Source organism: Dipodomys spectabilis, unplaced genomic scaffold (genome assembly GCF_019054845.1).
Source record: "Dipodomys spectabilis isolate Male_0828 unplaced genomic scaffold, ASM1905484v1 ptg000512l, whole genome shotgun sequence".
NCBI lineage: Eukaryota > Metazoa > Chordata > Mammalia > Rodentia > Heteromyidae > Dipodomys > Dipodomys spectabilis.
Window position 1 is genome coordinate 1,504,851 of NW_024871189.1, and position 26,595 is coordinate 1,531,445.

At 65.8% G+C, this 26,595-nt stretch overlaps 3 protein-coding genes across 4 annotated transcripts; 1 reads left to right on the forward strand and 2 right to left on the reverse strand.

The window, feature by feature from the left end:
- The first annotated feature begins 1,950 nt into the window (after positions 1-1,950).
- Gcgr (glucagon receptor) lies at positions 1,951-11,460 on the forward strand. 2 transcript variants are annotated; one of them, XM_042670051.1, is made up of 14 exons: positions 1,951-2,023; positions 7,088-7,211; positions 7,323-7,425; positions 8,012-8,119; positions 8,205-8,326; positions 8,404-8,510; positions 8,584-8,740; positions 8,876-9,035; positions 9,107-9,167; positions 9,327-9,396; positions 10,403-10,491; positions 10,592-10,730; positions 10,800-10,841; positions 11,094-11,460. In XM_042670051.1, the coding sequence occupies exons 2-14, from the start codon at positions 7,140-7,142 to the stop codon at positions 11,289-11,291; spliced, it is 1,428 nt and encodes a 475-aa protein (XP_042525985.1). In that variant the 5' UTR covers positions 1,951-2,023; positions 7,088-7,139; the 3' UTR covers positions 11,292-11,460. The 2 variants fall into 2 exon arrangements, with proteins under 2 accessions (XP_042525985.1, XP_042525986.1); XM_042670052.1 differs by lacking the exons at positions 1,951-2,023; positions 7,088-7,211 and having other exon boundaries at positions 7,334-7,425; positions 8,210-8,326.
- A 5,253-nt stretch (positions 11,461-16,713) lies between these two features.
- Positions 16,714-24,146, reverse strand: Mcrip1 (MAPK regulated corepressor interacting protein 1). Its single transcript, XM_042670017.1, has 5 exons — positions 23,936-24,146; positions 18,307-18,361; positions 18,109-18,227; positions 17,557-17,658; positions 16,714-17,487 (listed from the first exon to the last, which is right to left on the reverse strand). Exons 1-5 carry the CDS (start codon positions 24,144-24,146, stop codon positions 17,423-17,425), a joined length of 552 nt encoding a protein of 183 aa, XP_042525951.1. The 3' UTR covers positions 16,714-17,422.
- Positions 24,147-24,355: 209 nt separating this feature from the next.
- Ppp1r27 (protein phosphatase 1 regulatory subunit 27) lies at positions 24,356-25,721 on the reverse strand. Its single transcript, XM_042670054.1, has 3 exons — positions 24,914-25,721; positions 24,675-24,825; positions 24,356-24,495 (listed from the first exon to the last, which is right to left on the reverse strand). The coding sequence occupies exons 1-3, from the start codon at positions 25,101-25,103 to the stop codon at positions 24,372-24,374; spliced, it is 465 nt and encodes a 154-aa protein (XP_042525988.1). The 5' UTR covers positions 25,104-25,721; the 3' UTR covers positions 24,356-24,371.
- Between the last annotated feature and the right edge of the window lie 874 nt (positions 25,722-26,595).

Genomic DNA, 26,595 nt, shown 5'->3' on the forward strand with positions numbered 1-26,595 from the left:
TTACAAGGCTGAACATGAACGGGACTCAGACAGCGGGAGGAACCTGGGTGTGTGGGCCAAGCAGACAGGGTCAGGTCAGTCCTTCCCCCACCCCATGCTGGGATCCTCCAGGTATTCTAAATGGTTTTGTTCCCTTCTCTATGTGCTGCCCCCCCCCCAGGGTGGCACTGCATTGGTTCAGAATTCCTCATTCATCTCACACTGGACCTCCAGGGTCCTCTCATTCCTCAGCCAGAGAAGAGAGGGGCCACCCAAGCCGGGGGGCTCGGTCTCCCCAGAACAGAATCGAGTTCAGTACCCAAGGAGGTAGGATAGTGGCACGGCACGGGGGGGGGGGGGGGCCAGAAGACCTGGGGGGCCACGTCCAGGCACACCCCCCTGCAGTGCACACACACAGGCACACAGGTGGAACCTGACTTAAGACCTTTGTCTTTTGCCCTTTGCCTGCTAGACACGGCCTGAACCACGGCGGAAAGGGCTGCTGGGGGGGCGGGGGGCTTCAGAGGGTCCAGAAAGAATGGGAGCGAGGAAGGCAAAGCCCCCCAGACCCCTCTCCCTGAGTCTGAGGCTGGATGAGCAGGACGCGGGGGGGGGGGGGGGGGGGGGGGGGGGGGGGAGACGGGGGGGGGGGGGCAGGGGGCAGGTGGGCCAGGCACTTGCAGGTGTGGGGGAGCTCTGGCTGCCACGGGTGCCTGGTAAGGGACAAGGCTCCAAGATGCGCAGGCCTGCGGGTTCAGCGCCCTTCAAGCCGCAGCTCAGGTCAGGAGCCTTCGAGGGAGATGCCGTCAGACCAGGAGGGGACCCAGAGGCCAGAGGGGAAATGTGGGGGCACAGACGGTGAGGGGGGACAGACCAGAGACGCCCAGATTCCAGAGGACAGGGTCAACCCAAGGGGAGACCTCAGCCGGCCACGGCGAGCCGGGCCCTGGGGAGCGGGAGGGGGACCTCCACCGGGACCCTCCCTGGGGAGCGGGTGCGGGTGCCTGCTCTGCGCAGCCCCATGGGGAACGTGCTTTGTTTTTTGTCAGCTTCATGCATAGGTGCAATTAGTTTAAAACGAAGCGCCCTCGCTTCCCTCTCCCTCACCCTCTAAGCAAGGCCCTACCCGACCCTTGCGCCCCTACTCAGTCCCGCGCCCCTACCCGAGCCCCCGCGCCCCTACTCAGTCCCGCGCCCCTACCCGAGCCCCGCGCCCCTACCCGAGCCCGGCGCCCCTACGCGAGCCCCGCGCCCCTACTCAGTCCCGCGCCCCTACCGTAGCCCCCGCGCCTCTACTCAGTCCCGCGCCCCTACCCGAGCCCCGCGCCCCTACCCGACCCCCGCGCCTCTAACCGAGCCCCGCGCCCCTACTCAGCCCCGCGCCCCTACCCGAGCCCCGCCCCTACCCGAGCCCCGCGCCCCTACCCGAGCCCCCGCGCCTCTAACCGAGCCCCCGCGCCCCTACTCAGCCCCGCGCCCCTACTCAGCCCCGCGCCCCTACTCAGCCCCGCGCCCCTACCCGAGCCCCGCGCCCCTACCCGAGCCCCGCGCCCCTACCCGAGCCCCCGCGCCCCTACCCGAGCCCCCGCGCGTCTATGCTGCGATCCCACCGCAGACGACCACTCCCCTGTCCCACCCCGCACCCGCGTGCCCCGCCCCGCGCCCACCCCGCCCCACCCCGCTCACTGGCGCCGCGCCTCCTCTCCCTCGCGGCCACCTGGTCAGCTCGCTCGCACCGTCACCGCCGGGCGAGGCGCCGGGCGCAGTGCGGAGCGGGAGTGGGAGGAGGCGAGGCGGGCCGCCCGAGCCCCGAGGGTCCCCGCAGGTGGGGGCGGGGCGGGCGGGGCCGGCCGGGGACCCCCGCTCCCGCTCCCCCCTCCCGCGGCCGCTCCGCCCCGCCCCGCCCCGCCGCCGCCGCCGCCGCCACCGCCCGGAAAGTTCGCGCGGGCGCGGAGTCGGCGCCGACCGGGACCGAGCGGAGCGCACAGCCTGCGGCGCGGGGCGGCAGCCGGGCGCGCGGAGGTGAGCGCGGGGCGGCGCGGAGGTGAGCGCGGGGCGGCGCGGAGGTGAGCGCGGGGCGGCGCGGGGCGGCGCGGGGCGGCGCGGGGCGGCGCGGGGCGGCAGCCGGGCGCGCGGAGGTGAGCGCGGGGCGGCGCGGGGCGGCAGCCGGGCGCGCGGAGGTGAGCGCGGGGCGGCGCGGGGCGGCAGCCGGGCGGCGCGGAGGTGAGCGCGGGGCGGCGCGGGGCGGCGCGGAGGTGAGCGCGGGGCGGCGCGGAGGTGAGCGCGGGGCGGCGCGGAGGTGAGCGCGGGGCGGCGCGGGGCAGCAGCCGGGCGCGCGGAGGTGAGCGCGGGGCGGCAGCCGGGCGGCGCCGGGCGCGCGGAGGTGAGCGCGGGGGGAGCGGGTGGCGGTTCCCTCCCCGGGGTCCCCGGCGGCCCGGTCCCGCCGCGTGGGAGTCCGTCCGCGCCGTCGTGGCGGGTGTCCGCCCTCCCGCGGGCTGGCCCCCTCCAGACCCCGACCAGACGCCCGCCGCCCGCCCCCCCTCCGCCCTCTCCTCCCCCGGCCCCTCTCCAGCCCCGCCCCGAGGCTGCGGCTCCTGGGCCCCTCTCCCCGGGCCTTGCGCCCGTCGGGGCCGCCCCGGTACCCGGTTCCCCAGGACGCGCCGCGGGGCTGCCGCCCCTGCCCGCGGCCCACGCCGGTGACTTTGACCTGGGCGCGTGAGGGTCCCCGCCCGGCCCCGCGCGGCGGCCCGGCCCCCGTTTAGGGCTGTGGGGATTTACGCCTGGGAAGGTCCTGGTCCGGGCCGGTGTGGGTGGGGGGAGCGGGCCGGTGATGGAGGGGAGAGGGCCGGTGGAGGTGGGGGGAGCGGGCGGTGGGGGTGGGGGGGCGGACCGGTGGAGGTGGGGGGATCGGGCCGGTGATGGAGGGGAGAGGGCCGGTGGAGGTGGGGGGAGCAGGCGGTGGGGGTGGGGGGGCGGGCCGGTGGAGGTGGGGTGAGCGGCGGTGGGGGTGGGGGGGCGGGCCGGTGGAGGTGGGGGGAGCGGGCCGGTGATGGAGGGGAGCGGGCGGTGGGGGTGGGGGGAGCAAGCGAGCTGGTGATGGAGGGGAGCGGGAAGCTGGCTCCCATCCCAGACCTGCCTGCTGGGCTGGGGAGGGGGGGGCAGGGGCTTTGTCAACAGCCGGCTGCTGGGCTCCTGAGCTGTGACCTCTGCCTCTTCCCCTTTTCACAAAACTACCTTCCACCAGCCCAGGGCCCAGGGACCCCAGGACACCCGGGAAGGGCCTTTCCCTCCCCTCAGATCCTGTGGCCGCACCGAGGCCTTCCCTTGGCCCTTGGGCCATCCATCCAGCATCCAGGGGACTCTGGTGGGTCACAGTGAGGAGTCTGTGTCCTGCCCGGCTGGCAGCTGGTGGGGAAGGGAGGGGGGAGGGATGGGGAGGGAGAGGAAGGGAGGAGGGAAGGGGGAGGGGCATGCTCTCAGCGCCCAGGTGGCCACACCTGTGTCAGAAGTCCTCCTTGATGTTGGTGGCCAGCAGACTCTGGAGCCTGAGGCTTGTTGCAGGGTGGGGGGCTCAGGCCAGCCCAGGCTGCTCCTCGCCCACACCTGTTCCAGGCTGGAGCCAGGGCCAGGCCACGGCTCTGGCTGTCCCAGGGATCACACGGAGCCTGGCGTGACCCCCGCCAGGCGGCCACGTTACCCTGGGGCCCCAGGCTGCTCACTTGTTCAACAAATATTTGTCCAGGGAACTGCTGGCCACCTCTGGGGTCAGCGTCTACCCCGGGGTGGGGGACGTCCCTAGGGGACAGAGTCCTGTGTTCTCTGGTTCATTTAGTCTTGGCAGCAGGGAGACAGGATCCCTACAGAGGAAGCGGAGGTGTTCGCTCTGGGTCCCAGATTCACCAGGCAGAGACCCCAAATCACAGTTCTGTATGGCTACCTTCTGCCCTCTTGCTCACTCTCCGTTCGCAGAGGCATCTGGACATCTTGCCACATTCCCCGAGGTCTGGGCTTCTGAGACCTAAGGCCTGGTCCCCAGGGGCCTGTGCCCCTAGCCTGTGCTGGGGCACTGCAGAAATCAACCATTACCAGCTCAACCCTCCTTTCTTTAGTACTGGTCCTGGGGCTTGAACTCAGGGCCTGGGCGCTGTTCCTAGCTCCTTTTGCTCCACCACTTGAGCCACAGCGCCACTTCTGGCTTTTTGGTGATTAATTGGAGATGAGAGTTACATGGACTTTCCTAGCCAGGCTGAACCACAATCCGTCGATCTCAGCCTCCTGAGCAGCTAGGGTGACGGTGCCTGGCCGTGCCTGACCTGCTGTGTGTGGCAGTGTGGGAGCTGGGGTGTGCCCCCGGGAGCTGCCATGAAGATAGGTGGGGAGGGGCAGGGTAGCCATCCTCCCTCCCTCCTGCCCACGGCCCATCGCCACCCCCAGCGGTGTGTCTGGCCCCCTCCCCCGGCAGGAGCAGCCCCTGTGTGGGCCTGCCCTGGTCTCCTTGCAAGCTCTGCCGTGCTCCTCACACTGGAAAGTTGGCCAGGTGGCATCACAGGGTACACACTTATTTTTTTGTTTTTCGTGGGTCTTGAACTCTGGACCTGAGCGCTGTCCCTCAGCTCTTCAGCTCAAGTCAAGTGCTCTACCATTTGAGCTACAGTGCCACTTTCAGTTTTCTGGTGGTTTATTGGAGATAAGAGTCTCATGGACTTTTTTTGCCCGGGCTGGCTTTGAACTGCAATCCTCAGATCTCAGCCTCCTGAGTAGCTAGGATGACAGGCGTGAGCCACCAGCGCCCAGCTAAGGGCGCCCACTTTCCCAGCAGGGGTATGGAGGCAGAGCTGGGCTGAAGTGTCCTCGGCCTCATCTCCCCTGTCCACCCACCAGTGGGGTCAGTGCTTCCCACTCACTCCTGTCCCCCCCCCCCACCGGCCAGCACCATCCTCAGGCACTGGGAGCCCTGCAGCTCCTGGGAAGGGCCAGTGGCTGGATGCTGAGGCCAGAGGGCCAGCTTAAGGCTGTCAAGGGCAGTGGTGGCCAAGGAGTCTATGATGAGAGTCAGGAGAGAATAAAGCCCCGTAGTGACCCCCCGGGCTGGGGTGCCTGCCCCACCCCTCCGCCTGCCTGCCAGTCCTTCACCCCGGTCTCAGACCTCCACTGAGGCAAGAACCAGGGACCTGCAAGTCCTGGGTCTCCTGGCGGGCCCTGTGTGACCCAGGGCCCCCAATGGGCTGAACCAGGGGTGCCGGCACTTTGGGTCCACCTGGCTGCGGGGACAGAAGGCTGGATTGAGAGGCCCCAACAGACTCAGCTGCAGCAGCTCCCTTCCTGCCTGGCCTTTCCCAGCTGCTAGCCCCACCAGGAACCTGCCCCAGCCCCACCACACCCACAGCCCAGCCCCCAGCCCCAGCACAGCCACACCCACAGCAAGCCACACCCAGCCATAGCCACACCCACATCTATACCCCAGCCACACCTGCAACCACAGCCCAGCCCCAGCAAGCCACACCCACAGCAAGCCACACCCAGCCATAGCCACACCCACATCTATACCCCAGCCACACCTGCAACCACAGCCCAGCCCCAGCAAGCCACACCCACAGCAAGCCACACCCAGTCATAGCCACACCCACAGCTATACCACAGCCCAGCCACACCCAGTCATAGCCACACCCACAAGAAGCCACACCCACAGCTATACCCCAGCCACACCTGCAACCACAGCCCAGCCCCAGCAAGCCACACCCACAGCAAGCCACACCCACAACCCCAGCCCAGCCACACCCACAGCTAGACCACAGCCCAGCCACACCCAGTCATAGCCACACCCACAAGAAGCCACACCCACAAGCCCAGCCCAGCCCCACCCAGCCATAGCCACACCCACATCTATACCCCAGCCACACCTACAACCACAGCCCAGCCCCCAGCCCCAGCCTAGTCACACCCACAGCCACAGCACAGCCACACCCATGCCTATACCACAGCCTCACCCACCGCCACACCCATAGTCTAGCCACACCTACAACCCCAGCTCAGCCACACCCACAGCCCAGCCACACCCAGTCATAGCCACACCCACAGCCCAGCCACACCCAGGCATAGCCACACCCACATCTATACCCTAGCCACACCCACAGCCCAGCCACACCCACATCTATACCCTAGCCACACCCACAGCTCAGCCACACCCAGTCATAGCCACACCCACAGCCACAGCCTGTGCTGCTGAGCCCCCCACTTTCCTCTGCCCACCAGTCCACAGTCCTCATTCTGCTTGGGGGGACACAGCAGAGGCCCCATCAAAACCCAACCACCGGGTGCCAGTGGCTCACGCCTGTCATCCTAGCTACCCATGAGGCTGAGATCTAAGGATCAGGGTTCAAAACCAGCCCAGGCAGGAAAGTCCGTGAGACAAGTGCTAGCCCTGAGCAGAAAAACTCCAGGACGGCGCTCAGGCCCTGAGTTCAAGCCCCACGGCTGATTAAAACAAAAGGTCTCTGGAGACTGCGGTGAGCTTGGGTCGGGCATCAGGTGCTGTGGAGCCTGGAGCCCGGCTTGGCCCGTTGAGGGGATTCGGAAGTGGAGGAGGTTGGTGTGAGCTGCAGTCACAGCCGCCCTGTGCCCTCAGGACCGGGCGCAGGGGAGGGAGGGCAGGGGGGGAGGGGGGCAGCCGGCTCAGCCAGACTCAGAGGAATGTACCGCCAGCCATACGCACTGCCCCAGCAGAAGCCCGGAAGACGCGTTCAGAGACCCCCATTCCTGGCTCCTGGAATCCTGGAGCTGGCCTAGCACTGGGGGCCAGGAGAGGGGCCTGGGCACCCTACCTTGTACTCTGCCTACCCACCCAGCCCTTGCGGGGACTAAGAACAGGATGGTGAGGCTGGCCCAGCCCCCTGGGCTGGGGGACTTTGGGGAGCAGATGGGGGTGGGTGCCGCTGCATGTCCGCTGCATGTCCGTGTGTCCCTCAGCGCCTCTGTGTGTGGCGCTAGGGACTGTCCCTCCCCCCTCCCGCCCCCCCGGCCCAGCACTCAGTCTCCCGGGGCTGGGATTGGGGAGCAGGCACTGCCTGGTCTGGATTTTCTCCAGACCCCGGCGTCTGCTGCTCTGTAGCCCCAAGAAGGGTGTGTGCACCCTGAAGATCCAGACGTGTGGCCCCTGCCAGATGTGGGGGGCGGCCGCCCAGAAGCATGCCCCGCTCCAGGCCCTGCCACTGCTGCTGCTGCTGGCCTGCCAGGTGGGCGCCTCAGCCTCTGCCCCGCCCGCGGGCCACCCTCCCCCCTCCCCCCTCCCCACCGCTCACGGCCGGCTCTCTCCTGTCTCTCCTGCTACTTGTCCCTGTCCACAGCCACAGGCCCCCTCTGCCCAGGTGATGGACTTCCTGTTCAAGAAGTGGAAGCTGTACAGAGACCAGTGCCACTACAACCTGAGTCTGTTGCCGCCTCCCACGGGTGAGCCCCCCCCCCCAGGCCCTGCCTGTGGGAAGCCTTTCTGGGGGTGTGGCGCCGCACCCCCGCCCTCTGCCCTGCGTGTACAGGTGAGGTGACCGAGTCAGGGCCTGGCGCAGAGCCACGCACCCAGGGAACAGCGGAGATGGCAGGCGGTCTCTGGGCTGGGCTTCGCCACCCTGTCCTGCTGCCGGTGGCCCCCGCGGCCCCCACGCGCCGCCCGGGATGCTGCCCTGGGCAGACAGTGCACAAGGCGGGCAGCGGGGTGTCAGAACAGAGCCTGGAGGAGGTGGTGGGAGGGCTCGGGCCGGGATCAGCCACTTGGGAGGCAGAAAGATTGGGGCAAGCAGCCCCCCAGGGGGCTGTGCTGTCACCTGGAGGGGATGCGGGGTGTGGGAGGCCTCCTCCAAAGTGGGCACATGAGAAGAGCGGAGGAGGGGGAGAGCCCTGTGTGGGGAGCATTTGGGGACGGAGGGCTCTGAGGGAAGGTGCCCTGGACGCATTCAGGACCAGGCTGGCCTGGGGAGGAGGCGGACATGGTCTCCTCCTCACCAGCCCCACCTGCTGAGGGACCCGTGCCCCTGCTCAGAGCTGGTCTGTAACCGAACATTTGACAAGTATGCCTGCTGGCCCGACACGCCCCCCAACACCACCGCCAATGTCTCCTGCCCCTGGTACCTGCCCTGGTATCACAAAGGTAGCTCGGGGGCCTGGGCGGCCGGCGGGGTGTGTGTGTGTGTGGAGGGGAGGGTCCACTGAGCAGGCCTGCCTCCCCTCCCCAGTACAGCACCACCTGGTGTTCAAGAGGTGCGGGCCCGATGGGCAGTGGGTCCCCGGGCCCCAGGGGCAGCCACGGCGCAATGCTTCCCAGTGCCAGATGGACATGGAGGAGATTGAAGTCCAGGTACGCCCTGGGGGCGGCGGAGGACACCGGGCGGGTCCAGGAGCAGCCCTGGGCTGAACGGCCGCTGTGCTTCGCAGAGGGAGGCCGCCAAGCTGTACAGCAGCTTCCAGGTGATGTACACCATGGGGTACAGCCTGTCGCTGGGGGCCCTGCTCCTCGCCCTGGCCGTCCTCCTGGGCCTCAGGTACGCTGGCCACACAGGCTCCCGGCAGTGGGCGCGCAGGGAGGCCAGTGGCGCTGACTGGCTGTCCCCGCAGCAAGCTGCACTGCACCCGAAACTACATCCACGGGAACCTGTTTGCGTCCTTTGTGCTCAAGGCCGGCTCTGTGCTCATCATCGACCAGCTGCTCAAGACGCGCTACAGCCAGAAGATTGGGGATGACCTCAGCGTTGGCATCTGGCTCAGCAGCGGGGTGAGTGGGGGGCCGGACCGGACCACCCCAGCCTCCCACCTGGGGCAGTGGGCTGCCTGGGCCCAGCCCCCGGCCCCACCCTGCCTGGGCCGCACGCCGGGCAGTGCGGTCTTAGCTCACTTGCACCCTGCCCAGGCGGTGGCGGGCTGCCGCGTGGCTGCCGTGGTCATGCAGTACGGCATCGTGGCCAACTACTGCTGGCTGCTGGTGGAGGGCGTGTACCTGCACAGCCTGCTGAGCCGCGCCACCTTCCCTGAGAGGAGCTTCTTTGCCGTCTACCTGGGCATCGGTTGGGGTGAGTGGGCTGCGGTGGGCGAAGCAGAGGGCTGGCCCAGCACACAGGGCCACAGCTGCCGCCCCCTACAGGCGCACCCCTGCTGTTCGTCATCCCCTGGGTGGTGGTCAAGGGTCTGTTTGAGAACGTCCAGTGAGTATGCACTGAGGGCGCAGGCCGGGCAGCTGGGGCCCTGGGTGCTGGGGCTGGGGCGCCCGGGCGTGGGGCTTCTTCCAGACCCCTCCCTTCCTTCCCGGAGGCGCTGTCGGACCCCAGTGGGATGGGGGGCTGGGGTCCATTTCGCCCCTGCAGGTGCTGGACCAGCAACGACAACATGGGCTTCTGGTGGATTCTGCGGGCTCCTGTCTTCCTGGCTATCCTGGTGAGGACCGAGACCCCCAGGCACTGCCGAGTCCCCTCCCCCCTTCCTTGGCCTTCCAGGGCCTGGGAACAGCAGCCTGCAGGGGGGAGGAGGGGCCTGGCCGCACCCTGGGCAGCGGGCCAGGCTGCCCACCCAGGGCAGGATGCCCACGTCCCTCCGTACCACCTGCCCGAGGACTGCTGGCTGTAGGCTCACTGGCAGGGGGGGACTCATCGGGGAAGGGGTCACTGGCAGAGGGGGACATGTCGGGGGGGTCACTGGCAGGGATACACGCCGGGGGGTCACTGGCAGGGGGGGGACACATCAGGGGGTCACTGGCAGGGGGGACATGCCTGGGGGGTCACTGGCAGAGGGGGACACACTGGGGGGTCACTGGCAGAGGGGGACACACTGGGGGGTCACTGGCAGGGGGGACATGTCAGGGGGTCACTGGCAGGGGGGGTGACTCATCGGGGGAGGGGTCACTGGCAGGGGGGACACGCCGGGGGGGTCACTGGCAGAGGGGGACACGTCAGGGGGGGTCACTGGCAGGGATACACGCCGGGGGGTCACTGGCAGGGATACACGCCGGGGGGTCACTGGCAGGGGGGGGACACATCAGGGGGTCACTGGCAGGGGGGACATGCCTGGGGGGTCACTGGCGGGGGGGACACGCCGGGGGGTCACTGGCAAGGGGGGATACACGGGGGTCACTGGCAGGGGGGGACACATCAGGGAGTCACTGGCAGGGGGGACATGCCTGGGGGGTCACTGGCAGAGGGACACACTGGGGGGTCACTGGCAAGGGGGGACACGCCAGGGGGTCACTGGCGGGGGGGACACGCCGGGGGGTCACTGGCAAGGGGGGACACACGGGGGTCACTGGCAGGGGGGGACATGTCAGGGGGTCACTGGCAGGGGGGTGACTCATCGGGGGAGGGGTCACTGGCAGGGGGGACACGCTGGGGGGTCACCTGGGGTGCAGCAGGCTCCGAGGACTGCCTTGATGTGTGTATGCCCCACACAGATCAACTTTTGCATCTTTGTCCGAATCGTCCACCTTCTCGTGGCCAAGCTGCGGGCCCGCCAGATGCACTACGGCGACTACAAGTTCCGGTGGGTGAGGTGGCCCTGGCCGGCTGCGCAGGCCCGAGACTCCCAGAGCCCCGGGACCGGGGTCGGGCTGGCGTGGGGACGCTCAGGCTCTGCCCCGCAGGCTGGCCAGGTCCACACTGACCCTTGTCCCCCTCCTGGGCGTCCATGAGATGGTCTTCGCCTTTGTGCCGGACGAGCAGGCGCAGGGCGCCCTGCGCTCCACCAAGCTCTTCTTTGACCTCTTCCTCAGCTCCTTCCAGGTGACGCCCTGCCTGCCCCCCCACCCCCACCCCTGGGGCCAGGGCGCCCTGACCACGCTCTCCCTCCAGGGCCTGCTGGTGGCTGTCCTGTACTGTTTCCTCAGTAAGGAGGTAGGTGGGCAGCTGTTGCCCCGGTGCTGGGTCCTTGTTGAGCACAGGGGCAGCAGGATCCCAGGGCATCAGCACATGCTCCCTTCTCTAGCCGTGGTGCCATATGTGCCCGGTGGGAGCTTGCTTTGCTCAGGGCCCACTCAGGACTGCAGCTGGGCATCTTGGGGAGGCCCAGCAGGGCGGGCTGGCCAGGGGCTGGGGGCCGGGAAGGGGGGCTCTGGACTGGCTCCAGGACTGGCCCCGCATCCCCAGGTGCAGGCAGAGCTTCGGCGGCGCTGGCGGCGCCGGCGGGAGGGCAGAGTGCTGCGGGAGGAGCGGCTCTCCGGCAGCCACGCATCCCCCTGTCAGAAGCTTCAGCTCCTGAGGGACGGCAGCGGCCTCGGCGCTGGCCCGGACCCCTCCGTGGAGACCCCTTTGGCTGGTGGAGGGCTGTCTGAGAGCCCCACCTGAGTCTCCTCTCCAGCCTGGCCAGGACAGACCTGAGTCTAGGCCTCGCCAGGCCTCGCCAGAGGGGCGGGGCAGCAGGGCCGCAGAGCCCACCCACTGTGGGACGGACTGGAGGGACGTGGGTGCTGTGGGAGCTGTTCAGGGCTGCACAGATGTGCCCTCCAATAAAGAGCTCAAGCAGTGTCCTAGAGGCTGGGCTGGAAGCGTGTGGTGAGCTGTGCGGGGCCGGGCAGGGAGGGAGGGGGGCCGTGAGGACGGTGGGTATGTCCTCTGTCTGTCCATACGCAACAAGGTTAGTGAGTCTCCAGGTGGCCAGCAGTGCCTCCTCCCTAAATCCCCCCAAGCATAGCCATTATCCCCCCAAGCACAGCCCTTTTCTAGGAGAGGGACGTGGCAGTGCGGTGGTGGCTGAGGGAGGCCACTGGTGGCTCAGAAGATGCTGAGGGCTGGGCCTGGTGTCTAAGCTTCTCCTGAGGGCTGGGCCTGGTGTCTAAGCTTCTCCTGAGGGCTGGGCTGGTGTCTGAGCTTCTCCTGAGGGCTGGGCTGGTGTCTGAGCTTCTCCTGAGGGCTGGGTCTGGTGTCTGAGCTTCTCCTGAGGGCTGGGTCTGGTCTCTGGCGGCTCCTGGTTCTAAGGCACAGCGCAGGCTCCAGCTCCAGCCTGTGTGGCCAGGCGGGAGGCCACGTGGAGCCGTGGCCAGCCACGAGGCCACCCATGGTGGGAGCCTGCATGGGATGGGGAGAGCCAGTCAGCGACTTGTGGAGGGGGGGCGGGCAGGGGCACCTCCGGGAGAGCAGACACGTGGGCCGGAGCTGCTCAGGCACAGCTGGCTAATTGGAGCAAATGAACGCAGCAGAGGCCACTCAGCGAAGGTAAACAACCGCCCGCTCAGAGCGGGCGGCAGCCGGGGTAGGGGGCAGTGGGTAGGGCTGGCTCTGTGGCGGGAGGGGTTGCCTGGGTGACTGGAATGACTGGGCAGCTGCACCTGCGGGGGCCTGAGGTCCGGGCCCCGGACACCGGGTGCGATCCCGTGTGCGTGTAGCGACCGTGTGCCTTGCTGTCTGCGGAGCTTGGGTGCGCTGTGGCCTGCTGGTCGGGCTCCTGACGGCCCTGCCCAACCCGAATCCTGCTGCCCTTGTCCTCCTGTACCCCGTCCCTATCCCTGCCCGGGAAGCTGGAGCAGGCTCACAACTGTAATCCTAGCTACTCAGGAGGCTAAGATCTGAGGATCACGGTTCAAAACCAGCCTGGGCAAGAATGAGATTCATCTCCAATTAACCACCAGAAAAGCGGAAGTGGCACTGTGGCTCAAAGTGGTAGAGCACTCGCCTTGAGCAAAAGAGCACCCAGGCCGAGTTCAAGCCCTACAACTGACCCCCCACTTCAAAAAAAAGGGATCAAGGATGAAACTCAGATGACTAAAGCCCTGGTGACGGTAGGGGACCTCAGGATGGGCAGAAGGCTCAGGAGAGACCCCCATCCAGCAATCAAAGCAAATGAACTCACCAAGTGGAGATTTTGATGTTTAATCAGTGATCAGTACACAGGGGCAAAATGAGTGGCAATGACGCCACGCCTTGTGGCACATACCTGCCATCCCATCCGGCCCAGGCTACGCAGTAATATCCTGCCTAAAAAGCTGCCAGGGCTGGGTAGCTAAGCATTAGACGCTTGCCAGCCTGGTTCAATCCTCAGCATTGAAGAAAAACAAATCAGTAAGTCAAAGGAAAACAAAAACTTGGGAAGAAAAAAGTTTACCACATAGCTCATTTCTGAATACAAACACAGACATCATACTATAAACACCCAACTTTGATCTAACCATAAATCACAGGAAGAAAAAGAACTAGAGCCGGGTGGCTCACACCTGTCATCCTAACTACTCAGAGGCTGAGGATCATGGTTCAAAGCCAGCCCAGGCAGGAAATTCTGTGAGACTTTGTTGTTATCATCGTTGTCGTTGGTCCTGGGGCCTGAACTCTGGGCCTGGGCGCTGTCCCTCAGCTCTTCAGATCAAGGTGAGCGTTCTACCACTTGAGCCACAGTGCCACTTCCAACGTTTTCTGCTTATGTGGTGCTGAGGAATGGAACCCAGGGCCTCATGCATGCAAGGCAAGCACTCTACCACTGAGCCACCTTTCCAGCCCAGTCTGTGAGACTCATCTCCAATAAACCACTCAGAAAATGAGAAGTGGCTCTGTGGCTCAAGTGGTAGAGCGCTAGCCTTGAGCTGAAGAGCTGAGGGACAGCGCCCAGGCCCAGAGTTCAAGCCCCACAACTGACCAAAACAAAAAACAGAAAGGATAGTGGATATGGCACACAAGTATGTACTGAGGGTGAGCAGACACACAGGAGACACAGTAATAATTCACATATGATACTTAGAAATGCAACCCAAAGAATGGGAAGAACAGAGAACAGGTATCTGCTTGGGCGTGGAGGTTCATGCGATCAGGAAGCGGAGACAGCAGTTTGGGGAGTCTGAGGCCAGCTGGGCTATGAAGCAAGACCCTGTCTCAACAAAACAAGGTCTAGCTGCCCTGGGGGTCATGATCGGATCATGGTTGTAGGCCAGTCCAGGCAGGAGCCTTCACCAGCACTTACCTGAGCGGAGTAGGGAGCGGGAGCGTGCCTCACACGCCAGCTATGGCCAGAAGCATAACTAGGGTTGTGGTGTAAGCCAGCCTGGGCAAAAAGCAAACCTCAGCCAGAATGAAAAGGGCTAGAGGTACAACGCAAGTGCAGAGTCCCTATCTACCATGCATGAGGCCCAGAGCTCAACCCCAGCTCCACAATTTAGAAAAATAAGTTCAGGGCTGGGAGTGGCTCAGTGGTAGGGGGCTCGCCCTGCATGCATAAATTTTACTCAGTACCATATACACAGAAAAAGCCAGAAGTGGTGCTGTGGCTCAAGTGGTCGAGCACTAGCCTTGAGCAAAAGCAGCTCAGGGACAGGGCCCAAGACTGGCCAAAAAGAAAAAAAAAAAAAAAAAAGGAAAAATGAGTTTACCAATTTACCAATATTCAGCTAACTTCCCTTCAACCCTGGTCCTCTGGAATCGACTTTTTTAGGGTACTGGGGTTGGGTTTTCGTCCTGCTTTTCTACCACCTCTGGGACTGTCCCCCCCGCTCCCGCCTCCACTTTAGACGCGGGCTCCTGCCTGGTGCCCCCAGGAGCCAGCACTCCCCGTCGCCCATGCCAAGCCTCCCCCAGCTCTCCCCCGGCTGCCCCGACGGGGCCCCTGCCCGGGGTCATGTTCTCCACGTAAAACGTTCTATGAAGCATCTGGCTCAGGATGATGGAGACGCTGTTCTGTGAGCATGTGCCTCCCATCCCCAGATGTGAGCACCGGAACCTCAGGCAGGTGCTGTGGTCCTCAGCCTCACAAGCCGAGTGAACTGCCTGTCGGGACTCACACTTGCTAGGCTGGCACTGGGCCACTTGAGCCCCCGCCACCCTTTCTGCCAGATGTTACGGAATTTAGGCAACTTCGTGCCCATGGCTGGCCTCAAACCATGGTCCTCCAGACCACAGCTTCTTGAGTGCCGGGGTTAAGGCACATACCACCATGTCTGTCTGCACTGTGATGTGGTGATGCTCAGGACAGTTTATTAGAAGTTTGTTTGGTAGAGTGAACGCCGCGCTGCAGCCTCTGCGGGTGGAAAAGCCTTGTCTGGCAAGGACCAGGGCAGCAACCTCGCCACCTTTGATGACATGTGGACTCCTGAGGCCGGCTCGATGTCCACAGCCCTGGCCTTTCCCCCAGCCACGCCCACTGGACCACATGGCCCACACCCCAGCTGCTGAGAGGAACAGCTAAGGGGCGGGAGGCCGCCCCAGAGCCGGCCAGGGTGGACACTGGGAGGGCCGTCCACCCTCCCCCAGCCTGGATGGGTGACCTGCTGACCACACGTGCGCCCCATGGTTGGCAAACCCTGGAAGGGGCCGGCGTGCCGCAGGGTGGCTCTGCCCGTGTCACCCCTCACTTCTGCCAGCCCGAGGCAGGCTGGACCCCAGCCCCATCTCCCACTTCTTGTCTGGTGCTCTAGCCTGGGGGCACAGGTGTGGGCCCCCTGCTCAGCACCCCAGGTGGCACTGAGGGAAGGGACCTTGTGCGTGGGGAGCATGGGCAGCGGCTGGGGGCGGGGGCCTGACCCCTGGGCTCCATACAAGAGCCACTCAGAGACTGAGCGCGCTGTTCCGGAGCTTTTCTGCTCAAGGCTAGTGCTCTACCACTTGAGCCACAGCTCCGGGTCTGGATTTTCTCGTGGTTTATTGAAGACTCTTATGGACTTTCCCCCCTCGGCTGGCTCTGAGCCACAGTCCTGGGATCATAGGTGTGAGCCGGCCGCGGCTCACACCTCACCATGCTGGCCAAGTGCTGCCTGGGCCAGCAGGCTCCGTCCACACCGGGCGCATGCCCACAGCAAGCCCTGGCTGCTCCCAGGAATGGCAGGCCACCTTGTCAGGTGCAGGTGTGAGGTGATGTACGGGGCAGCGGGCGGCCAGCACTCGGGCCTGGGGCGCGGCTAAAATCCAGGTCAAGGTCATGCGGCAGGGCGCCCCACCTCCAGGCGGGAGCTCCTGCCAGGTTCAAGTGCAGCTGGACCTCGTGCTACACCTGTGTTGGCCCAGTGATCACCCCAGCACTCTGATGGGGCCTCACCCACTCAGCCTGGTCCCCGCGTCCGCGGTGGGTAGAGGGTATAAATATGTTGATGAGAAACATGTCAACCATCCGTGCCGGCCCACCGCTCCCCTGCCCAGTGCTGGGTGAGGGAGAGCGGCTGAAACCCTGGCTGGGGACAAAGCTCCCCAGGCCTCCCGGGCCCTGGGGACACAGCCCCGCAGGTTCCGTGGGGTGGCGTGGCACCGTGCTGCAGCTGTTTCTCACAGGCCCAGTCCTGTCTGTGCCCCGTTCCCTGGGGAGAGCTGCCCAGCCCACCCCTGGATGTCTCGGGCCTCTCAAGCCCTGGAATACTCTTCTGGGAAAGGGTGTTCCTGAAATAAATTGTGTGGCTTTGCCACAGGAGCAGGGCCGTTCCAGGGTCATGTGAGGTCTGAAGATCAAGTGCAGCCAGGTCTTTCCTGGGCCCTGCAGTTGCCCCCTTCTCCAACAGCAGAGGCCGACCTCCCGCAAGAGTTCACTGACGGTCGTAAAGGTGGGTTAAGGACAGCAGAGGGTGTCCGTGGCTTCCAGGCCTCCACACGCACCAGGAATGGCTTCGTGGAGGAGCTCCCGAGCTTGGGTACGGCTGGCGCTGCTCACAACAGCCCAGGTGTCCAGTGCAGTTTTCCCTCCCCTCTCCTGCTGTGGGAGGGGACTCACACCAAGGGCCGCAGGCACCCTCCCCACCTCGGACTCCCGGCTGGGAGTGGCTGTCTGGGCTGGAGGGCGGGGCTGCACAGACTGCTGGGAGGCCAGTCCCAGTGCCTCCCACCTTTATTCACAGACCCTCGGGCTCCAGAGCTTCCAGAGAGCACAGGAAGAGGAAGGGGCCCTTCGCACCCTCCCGGCACACCGCACACCCCGGAGAGCCAGGCCGGGCTGGGCAGCACCATGCCTTCAGGACGGCCTTGGTGCCCTGCCCAAGAGCACCGGGAAGCCAGGCCTGGTGGCGGGGACCTCAGCGAGGCCAGCGCTGACCCAGGCACAGAGGGGGTGCCATTCTGAAGCTGAGGCAGGGAGGGGCAGGCCGGACAACAGGGGCAGGGGAGTGGCGCTCCCAAGCTTCCGGGCCAGGGGAGCAGCAGGCGTGGGGCTGGGGAGGGGCCAGCTGGATGGGGTGAGTCCTACTTCTTGGTCATCTCAAGGACAAAACCAGCCAGTCCCTGCAGCCCAGGGAACACGGCCCCTCCTCCCCTCCTCAACCTGAAGCGGCCAGGACGGGAGGTTGAGCGCAGGGACAGGTGACAGCACAGAGGGACTGGCAGAGCCGCACCCCTGCTTCCCCAGTGGCAATGGTAATTTGAGATGCCCAGAGAGGACAGCTAGGAGAGGGCTCAGGGAGGAGGAGCTGGCCCGGGGTTTGCGGCCGCCTCTCCCCCTCCCGAAGTGGGGCTCACAGACAGGAGGGAACCAACGTCACGTGCACCCTGATCTTCCGGAAGCCAGGGAAGGGGTGCGGAGGGCTCTAGGACTTCTTGGCATCCTGAGGGTTTCGGCGCTTCAGCTCACTCAGGTCGACGGGCTTGAAGGCTGCCAGGGACAGGGGGGTTGGTGCTGGGCACCCCCCCCACCCCTCCCTCCTGGGCCCCTGCCACTCACTCTTTAGGCTTGGGTTGGGGACCTTCTCCACGTACTCCTCCACCAGGCCTCGCTCCCCGCCAGGCGGCTGGCTGCGCAGGTCTCGCTCCACGCCCTGCCAGGCTGCAGCGTGGAGGAGACGCTCACACACCATGCCAGCAGAGCCCAGACCTAGACCCAGCTCCACCTCCGCCTCGGACACTACCCACCCCCTCTCCTCTCCTCTCCTCTGCCCTGCTCCTCCTGGCAGCTGTCCCCACCGGGCTCTGGCAGCCTGACACCATCCCAGGCCTCCTTTCCCAGTTGCCAGGGCCGGCCAGCTCACAGCCGCAGCACAGGCCGCGTGACTCCATCCCGCGCCCCCTCGCCGAGTACTGGCTCCAGATGCCAACTCTCTCGGGCCACTGCCCCTTTTCCTGTATTCTCCTCATAAGCGGCTGCCACCCAGAGATTCTACATTCCTCCCGACCTCTCTGGACCCCAAGGTATGGGAATTGTGACAGGAGCCACACCCCAGGGCACAAGAGGAGCAGCTCAGCTTCGTAAATGAAGGCTCTGAGGGGAGCGGCTCACCTTCGTAAATGAAGCGCACATTCTCCTCGTGGGCAGGGGTGAAGATCTCACTGCTGTTGGTGGGCGAGCGGGGGCTGCTGTTCCTTTTGCCGTTGTAGACCACTCTGGAGACGGGGGAGCTACAGGGAGCAAGTGCGTAGGTGAGGATGGCTGGGGGGGGGAGGGCAGCCCCCGCCCCGCAGAGCCCCTCACGCCCACCTGGTCATCGCTGGGGTGTCTGGTCCTGGTGCTCCACTGCCAGTCCCCTCGGCCTCTGAAACAAGCGGCACAAGGCAGGGTGGGACAGAGCTCCAGCCCGCCGGCAGAGGGCGCAGGCACAGCCCCCTCCGTGCCCAGAGTGTGGAAGGACCCCAGCTGGGCGGCGGCCAGCAGCTCCAAGCAGTCCTGTGCAGGCTTCGGCTGTCAGATGGGGTCCGGAGGCTAAGCCCCTGACACACAGATGACTTGGATCCTAGATGGCAGCGTCTATGACCTCTGCACCTCTGAGCAGAAGAGCTCCGAGGGCCCCCAGCTCAGCCCTGGCTGGCTACAGGGCTGCTTCCTTTCCGGGGACCCTCAGCTTCCGAACTGAAGTAGGAACCGGTTCCCTGGGGAGGAAGGCACAGCGCGGCCCTCGAGGGCCCTGGGCCAGTGGCCCAGCTTCCTCATCCCCTGGGGCTGGGGTGTAAGCGGTCAGTGCCCTAGGGACACAACCAACTAGGCCAGGACGAAGGGCGTCCCAAGAGGAAGCCTTCGTGTCCAGGAGGAAGGAGGGAGGAAGGATGGAGGAAGGAGGGAGGAAGCGTGTCCAGGAGCCTCCAGGCCTGACCAGTGAGCAGAATCCTAGGGCGCCATCTGTCACAGCCTTATCATCAGCCCAGGAGATTTTTTGCAGCCCTGGGGAAGGGGTCTCTTTGGGGGGAAGACTGTTACTCTGGCCAGCTAGGACACACACACACAGCTCCAAGTGAAGAAAACTGGGGGCCCACGCCCTGCCTTCCTCCAGAGGGAGCATCCTCTGGGTAGGCCAGAGGGAGGTTTCAGCACAATGCCCACCTGCCCATCCCCAGGCCCGGCAGCGGCAATGCGCTCTTCCCCTCCTCTAGGCCCGCTGAGCCATGAGGAGGCAGAGGTGCGCACAGGCGCACAGGCCAGGGCAAGAGGAGAACGAGGCGAGTCCGTTCCCTCCAGGGAACCGAGGGCTGCCTGCTCCCAGGCCTGGCTTCCAGCCAGAAGCAGCGCTCGCCCTAAAGCTCACGTTTCCTGGAGCTAGTCTCTCTCCTGGTGCTCTCTAGGGCACTGGGCCCAAGAACACCAGAATCCGGGACAAGCCTTCCCGAGAGAGCACAACAGCGACGAGGGGAGGAAGACCCCAGGAGCAGAGGGCTGGCCAGGCCTGCCTCGCCTGCTAGGCCTAAGCGGCCTCGGGACCTGGCGGGACTGGCCGCTCCGTCCAGGATGTCCTCCCGTAGCGTCCACCCCGCGCGATCTCGGCGCCGTTGGCTGTCCGCTTGCACACATCCCCTGCCCTCTGCTTGGGTGCACTGCTGGTGCTCACTTGGCTGGCAGCAGCGTTTGTGTTGGCTCATCAGAGGGAAACCTGAGCCTCCAGTGTTGTTTACCAGCCAGGAATGAAGGAAGCATGATACCAACTAAGCAAGGCCCTAACCAGGTGGGTGGGCAGGACAGGGCTGCAGCTGAGGGGCTTGGGAGCGGCCCAGGACTGCAAAAAGCGCCGTGACACACCCAGGTATAGGAGGGTGGTAAAGGAGCAGGGGCCTGCCAGATGGGGATGTTCCCGGGCCTCTATCTCCGGGCCTCTATCCCCCCAGACCTCCGTCAGAGACAGGGCAAGGTTGCAAGACTTCCTCAAGTTCCACACACTTCCCTGCCGATGTCCTTCTTTCTGCCACATCATTTCCTTCTTACAGAATACTTCTTCTGTGTGTGTGTAGGGGGGGGGGGGGGTTCGGGAGTGGGGGGAGAGGGATGGCGCAATCCTGGTCTTGACCTCAGAGCCCGCTCAAAGCTAGCTCTCTACCATTTGAGCCACAGCTCTGCTTCTGGCTTTTTAGTGATTAAAGATGAGTCTCACAAGCCGGGTGCTGGTGGCTCAGGCCTGTAATCCTAGCTACTGAGGAGGCTGAGATCTGAGGATTGCGGTTCAAAGCCAGCCTGGGCAGGAAAGTCCGTGAGACTCTTATCTCCAATGAACCACTCGAAAACCAGAAGTGGTGCTGTGGCTCAAGTGGTAGAGCGCTCATGTTGAGCTGAAGAGTGCAGGGACAGTGCCCAAGCCCAGAGTTCAAGCCTCATGACCAACCAAAAAAAAAACAAAAACAAAAAGATAAGTCTCACAGACTTTCCTGTTCAGGCTGGCTTTGAACCATGATCGTTAGATCTTAACTTCCTGAGTAGCTAGGAGGATTACAGGTGGGAACCATCTACACCCAGACTCTTCTGTGTCTCTGAAGTTGGGCTGCAGCTGGCAATCACTAATGCGTCAGCTTGGCAGACTACACTAAGGCAGCATTCTTTTTTTTTTTTTTTTTGGTCCGGTCGTGGGGCCTGAACTCTGGGTCTGGGCGCTGTCCCTCAGCTCTTCAGCTCAAGGCTAGCGCTCTACCACTTGAGCCACAGCGCCACTTCCGGCTTTTTTCTTTTTGCTTATGTGGTGCTGAGGAATGGAACCCAGGGCCTCAGGCATGCAAGGCAAGCGCTCTAACACGGAGCCACCTTCCCAGCCCTAAGGCAGCATTCTTGATGGTAGGGTCAAATCTGAGGCTCCTCAGACGGGCGTCCAGCCCACAGGCCTCCCCCCAAAGCCTCTCCATCAGTGCACGTCTCCCGGCCCACTGCCTGCACCCCAACTCACACACACCCCAACAGCCACAACAGCCTCCCCGCTGAGCTACTCAGGAAACTTGAGATCTGAGGATCACAGTTTGAAGCCAACCTGGCAGAAAAGTCTGTGAGACACTTATCTCTAGCTAAACAGCAAAAATCTGAAAGTGCAGGCCTGGCTCAAATGGTATAGCACATCCTTGAGCAAAACACCCAAGCAAGAATGAGAAGCCTTGAGTTCAAGCTCCAGTACCAACACAGAAAAAAGAAAGGGGGGGAAGGGGGAAAGGAAGAAAGGAAGGAAGAAAGGAAGAAAGGGAGGAAGGGAGGAAGGGAGGAAGGAAGGAAGGAAGGAAGGAAGGAGGGAGGGAGGGAGGGAGGGAGGGAGGGAGGGAGGGAGGAAGGAAGAGAAGGAAAGAAAGAAAGAGAAAGAGAAAGCATAAAGGAAGCAAAGCCCTGCTGATCACTAAGCATGAGACCAAACAGTCTGAGGTAACTGGACTCATGGGGGAGAAGGCCTAGAAAAGCACATGGGACTGGAGAGACCCTAGCTACAGCCATGGGCTGACCACAGCAACTCATGTGTGGGGCAGTTCACACACTGTTCACCATTGACAGTTGGACCAGGAAAAAATCACCCCACAATGCCCCCTCTCAAAGGTGGGGTGGCCTGCCACCCAGCAGAGGTGACCCAATGCCCACCAGCACCCTGCCTGGACCTTCAGGGCACAGCCAATGGTTCCCCTGGCCCTCCGCAAGCCTGCTTCAACAGCCGCGGCAGCCCTGGCAGGTTTCTGAAACGCCCAGTCTCCAGGCACAGCCACGAGTCTCTGCCGAGGGACAAGGACAGGGTCTTTCGGACGGCCGTGGGCAGTTTCCTTCTCCACAGGACTCTTGGTGGGAGGCAAGAAGTGGGAGATAAAGCAGCACAGGGGCAGGAAGCCCGAGCCCATCGCAAACTGCCAGACATGGCCACGCGTCCAGGGACGCTGCGCGCGGGACTGATACTGCCGTCCAGCAAGGCGACAACAGGTGTCTCCAAGTAGAACACCTGCGTGCGGACCACTCCATCTTAGCCTGGGAGAACTACAGGAAGTAACCTACCAGCCAATCGGGGGCTGGCGGGGGGGACGGGGGGCTGGCCGTGGGACGGGGCTGGCAGGAGGACATGGGACAGGGGCTGGCCGGGGGATGGGGCTGGCCGGGGGATGGGGCTGGCCGGTGAACAGGGGCAGGCCGGTGAACAGGGGCAGGCCGGGGGCCGGGGCTGTAACAGGCAATTGGGCCTGGCCAGGGGCCGGGGGCCGGGGCTGGCTGGGGGACGGGGCTGGTCGGGAAATGGGGCTGGCCGGGGACAGAGATTGGCAGGGGGAGGGAGGCTGGCCAGGAGATGGGGGCTGGCTGGGGGACAGGGCTGGCCGGGGGATGGGGCTGGTGGGGAGCTGGGGCTGGCTGGGGATGGGGGCTGGCTGGGGGATGGGGGCTGGCTGGGGGATGGGGGCTGGCCGGGGGGATGGAGGCTGGCTGGGGGACGGGGCTGGTGGGGAGCTGGGGCTGGCTGGGGGCTGACCGGGGGATGGGGCTGGCCGGGGATGGGGGCTGGCTGGGGGACAGGGCTGGGCGGGGGGATGGAGGCTGGCTGGGGGACGGGGCTGGTGGGGAGCTGGAGCTGGGGCTGGCTGGGGGCTGACCGGGGGATGGGGGCTGGCTGGGGGCTGGGATGGGGCTGGTTGGGAGCTGGGGCTGGGCGGGGACTGGGCTGGGGGGGACTGGGAGCTGGGGGGGGGGCCAGGGGATGGGGGCTGGCTGGGGGCTGGCCGGGGGGATGGGGGCTGGCGGGGGCGGGGGACGGGGCTGGCCAGGGGGACGGGGGCTGGCTGGGGGGGGATGGGGGCTGGCCGGGGGGGATGGGGGCTGGCTGGGGGGATGGGGGCTGGCTGGGGGCTGGCCGGGGGGACGGGGCTGGCCGGAGGACGGGGGCTGGCTGGAGGGATGGGGGCTGGCCGGGGGGGGACGGGGGCTGGCCAGGGGGGACGGGGGCTGGCCGGGGGGGGATGGGGGCTGGCTGGGGGGATGGGGGCTGGCTGGGGGCTGGCCGGGGGACGGGGGCTGGCTGGAGGGATGGGGGCTGGCCGGGGGGACGGGGGCTGGCCGGGGGGGATGGGGGCTGGCCGGGGGGGATGGGGGCTGGCTGGGGGCTGGCCGGGGGGATGCGGGCTGGCCGGGGGGATGCGGGCTGGCCGGGGGGACGGGGCTGGCCGGGGGGATGCGGGCTGGCCGGGGGGACGGGGCTGGCCGGGGGGATGCGGGCTGGCCGGGGGGACGGGGCTGGCCGGGGGGACGGGGGCTGGCCGGGGGATGGGGACTGGCTGGGGGCTGGCCGGGGGGACGGGGCTGGCCGGGGGGACGGGGGCTGGCCGGGGGGACGGGGGCTGGCCGGGGGGACGGGGGCTGGCCGGGGGGACGGGGGCTGGCCGGGGGACGGGCTGTGACCAGCACCCGGGCCTGGCGGTCCCCCGAAGCCTCCCTCCCCGCCGTCCCGAAGCCCCCACGCCCAGCCAGCCCCAAGTCCCGCCAGGGGCCTCGTGCGGAGCCGGTCGGGCGTCCCCGGCCCCGGGCTGCCCGTGCCCTCGGCGGCCCGCCGCTCCGTCGGCTCCGGAGGACCGGGCCGCCCCCCCGCGCTTCCGCCGGCCCGCGCCGCTTTTGTCACTCGGGGCCGGGGCGGCGGGCGGCGGGGCCGGGAGCCCGGGCAGGGCCCGTCCGGACGGCGTCCGCGGCCGGTCCCGGGCCCCCGGGGCCGCGGAGCCGCCACGCGCGCGTCCGAGCTCGGACGGGAAGGCGTCGCCCCGCGACCGCCGGCCCCGGCCACGTCCGCGCCGCCTCCCCCACGCCGCGCCGGCCGCGCCCCTCCCCGCGACCCCGGGCGGGGCGGCCGGGCTCCCGCGGGGACGGCGCCGGCCCCGCCCCGCCGCCGCCGCCCGCCCCGCCGCCGCGCCCGCCTCACCTCGCTCGGCCCGCCGCCGCCGCCGCCGCCGCTGCCTGAGGGCCGACCGGAAGTGACGCCGCGCTGCGCAGGCGCCGCCGGTCACGTGGGCGCCGGCGTCGCGCGGGCCTTCGCGGGGCCCGGGCGCGGGGCGAGGCCCGGCGGGGCCGACCGAGGCCGGGAGGCCGGGAGGCCGGGAAGACCGTAATGGGGGAAACCGGGGTCCAGACATCAGGCCAGCACCCCGGGCTCGGGAACCGCGTTTATTGAAGAAGTACAAAGTGTCAGCCTACAAAACCCTGAGGAGGAAGCCGCTGAGGGCCGGGGCGGCGGGCGGCGGGCGGCGGGCGCAGCCCCGGCCCCGGCCCCGGCCCCGGCCCCGGCCCCGGCCCCGGCCCCGGCCGCCCCGCCGCGCCGCCGCCCGCCACGCCGCCGCCCCCGGCGGCCCCGGCCCGGCTCAGCCCATGCTCGCGCCGCGGAAGAGCTCCAGCAGGTCCTGGAAGTCCGGGTCGATGAGGTCGGAGGGCAGCGCGCCGTCGTCGTTGGCCGCCGCTCTGTCGGCCCCCAGGGAGATGAGGTACCTGGGGGCAAAGGAGCCGTTGCCGCGCGCGGCGCCGCCCCAGGGCCGCCCGGCGCCGCCTCTCGGTGCCGTGCGCTGGGTGAGGAGGCCGAGGCCGAGGGCAGCGCGGCGCCGGCGCCCCGGGCTCCTGGGCAGCGTCCGGCCGCTTCCGGGGCCGTGGCTCGTGCCCGTCCCTCTCACCTGGCTATGTCAGGGTACCCATCGCTGCAGGCCATGTGCAGAGACGTCCAGCCCGTCTCGTCCCGCTGGTGAATGTCGGCCCCATATTTGACCAGCAACTTCACACACTCCAGGTTTCCTGACAGCACGGCTTCATGCAGAGCAGCCAGGCCTGGGAAGGGTGCAAGGGCAGGGGTCAAGGCACTGTCCGGTGCCCCCGCCCCTCCAGACCCTCTTCCACGTCCTCGGCACCCACTCACCAGAGGGGTGGATGGTGTCCAAGGAGACTTTCCTAGCACGGATAAATCGGCCCACCTGTGCCAGGTCACCCTGGCGGATGTGGTCCAAGAAGAGAACATCATTAGGAAAATGCACGCTGCGATCGGCCAACAGCCGCCGGCGCCGCTGCTGGGGGCTGTAGCGGGAGTAACGGACAGTTCTACTGGGCATCCTGGGGACTGAGGTGGACCGCCCCTCGAGGGACCCTGTGGTAAGGTGAGGAATACACAGGCCAGACCTGATAAGCCTACAGGCTCTTGGTCCGCCAGACACCCCGCTTCCCGCTTATATAGGGTGTACAGAGCTATATAAAGCCACACAGTCATGCTTGGAGACCTGAGGACCCGAAACTGAGCTCCTCACTCCCGGAGGGCAGGATCAGGTTTAGCGACTCATCTTTCAACACACCTGTTGCCATGTCCAGCCAAAGGGGTCAGATCCTTCCTGGCTACTGCTTTCTGCTCCACAGCTGGACCTAGAAGGTCCTTTTGCCTTACAGAGGGCAAAAGAAGGAGCCCACGAGGAGAGCTTGGGTGGGCTGGAGGGCTGGGCAAGACCCAAAGGTGTCGGGAGGCCTGAGCGGCTGAGACTGGCCAAGATTGGCCTTGCCCTTCCACATCTCACTGCACGCGCCTACCTCCTGTGACCTAAGTGGCTGCCTCTTCACAAGAGGGTATGGGTTTATCACACCATGTTGTGGAGGAGATTGGGGCCTCATACATCCCTTGCCTGTCAACTCTTCAGAGTCATGGCTTCTAAAACCCAGAATTGCCTGAAAAGGACAGCTTTCTGCTCAGGAGCCTGCCACCACCCTGGGCAGGATCTCAGCGAGGAGACTCCTGTTAGGCCCCCCTCGGGTTGACCTCCCCCACCGCACTTGCTTCTGCCTGACATCCTTCCTTTAGCTCCAGGTTCTGGACATGCTCCCCCTAAGGATGGTGTCCCTCCCTGCTGAGGAGCAGGACTGTTACAGGTAGTGTGTCCCTGCCCCCCCCCCCCCGCCCCCATTCAGCAGGCTTGCATTGGCAGCTTGCATTTGGACTTCTTTGTTTTGTTTTGCTGGTCCTGGGGCTTGAGCTCTGGGCTTGGTGCTGTTGCTGAGCTTCTTTTTGCTCAAGGCTATCACTCTACCACTTGAGCCACAGCACCACTTCTGGTTTTTTCTGAGTAGTTTATTGGAGCCTGCCTGGGGCTGGCTTCACACCGTGATCCTCAGATCTCAGTCTCCCGAATGGCTGGGATGATGGTGCAAGCCACCAGCGCCCTGCTTGTTTTTTGAGGGTCAAGATGGTGGTTGGCCTTGGGCCATGGTAGCAGAGCTGAGCCAGGGGAGCCCAGAGGTGGTCATGGCTCCTGCCCACCTGGTCCGTCCCCTTGCCCCTAGAAGCTGTCACTGAGCCTGCCAGGGCTGTTGTGGCAGAGCGCCCCAGCCTGGAGTTGGTGCCCAGTCTCATGGTTCGGAGGCGCAGGTGTCGGCAGGGCACGTCCTTGAAAAGCTAATGGAGGGTCTGTTCTAGACTCAGCCCAGCCCTGAAGGTTGCTGTGCATTTTGGTGTTTCTTAGTTTACAAAACCATCATCTGGTGTCTACGCTTGCCTCCTCCTGGCTTCTTCCTGTGTCCTTCCAAACCCTCTGCCTCACACTGTATCTGATAATCATGTTC

Coding starts and splice junctions, on each gene's coding strand:
- Gcgr (XM_042670051.1), top strand. CDS start 7,140: ATGTGGGGGGCGGCCGCCCAGAAGCATGCCCCGCTCCAGGCCCTGCCA. Junction 8,741..8,875: donor GCATCTGGCTCAGCAGCGGG/GTGAGTGGGGGG, acceptor CACCCTGCCCAG/GCGGTGGCGGGCTGCCGCGT. Junction 9,168..9,326: donor GGTCTGTTTGAGAACGTCCA/GTGAGTATGCAC, acceptor TCGCCCCTGCAG/GTGCTGGACCAGCAACGACA.
- Mcrip1 (XM_042670017.1), bottom strand. CDS start 24,146: ATGTCTGGACCCCGGTTTCCCCCATTACGGTCTTCCCGGCCTCCCGGC. Junction 18,362..23,935: donor GCGGCGGCGGGCCGAGCGAG/GTGAGGCGGGCG, acceptor CGCTTGTTTCAG/AGGCCGAGGGGACTGGCAGT. Junction 17,659..18,108: donor TGTGCGCTTCATTTACGAAG/GTGAGCCGCTCC, acceptor TCCACGCTGCAG/CCTGGCAGGGCGTGGAGCGA.
- Ppp1r27 (XM_042670054.1), bottom strand. CDS start 25,103: ATGCCCAGTAGAACTGTCCGTTACTCCCGCTACAGCCCCCAGCAGCGG. Junction 24,826..24,913: donor GGACACCATCCACCCCTCTG/GTGAGTGGGTGC, acceptor CACCCTTCCCAG/GCCTGGCTGCTCTGCATGAA. Junction 24,496..24,674: donor GGGTACCCTGACATAGCCAG/GTGAGAGGGACG, acceptor CTTTGCCCCCAG/GTACCTCATCTCCCTGGGGG.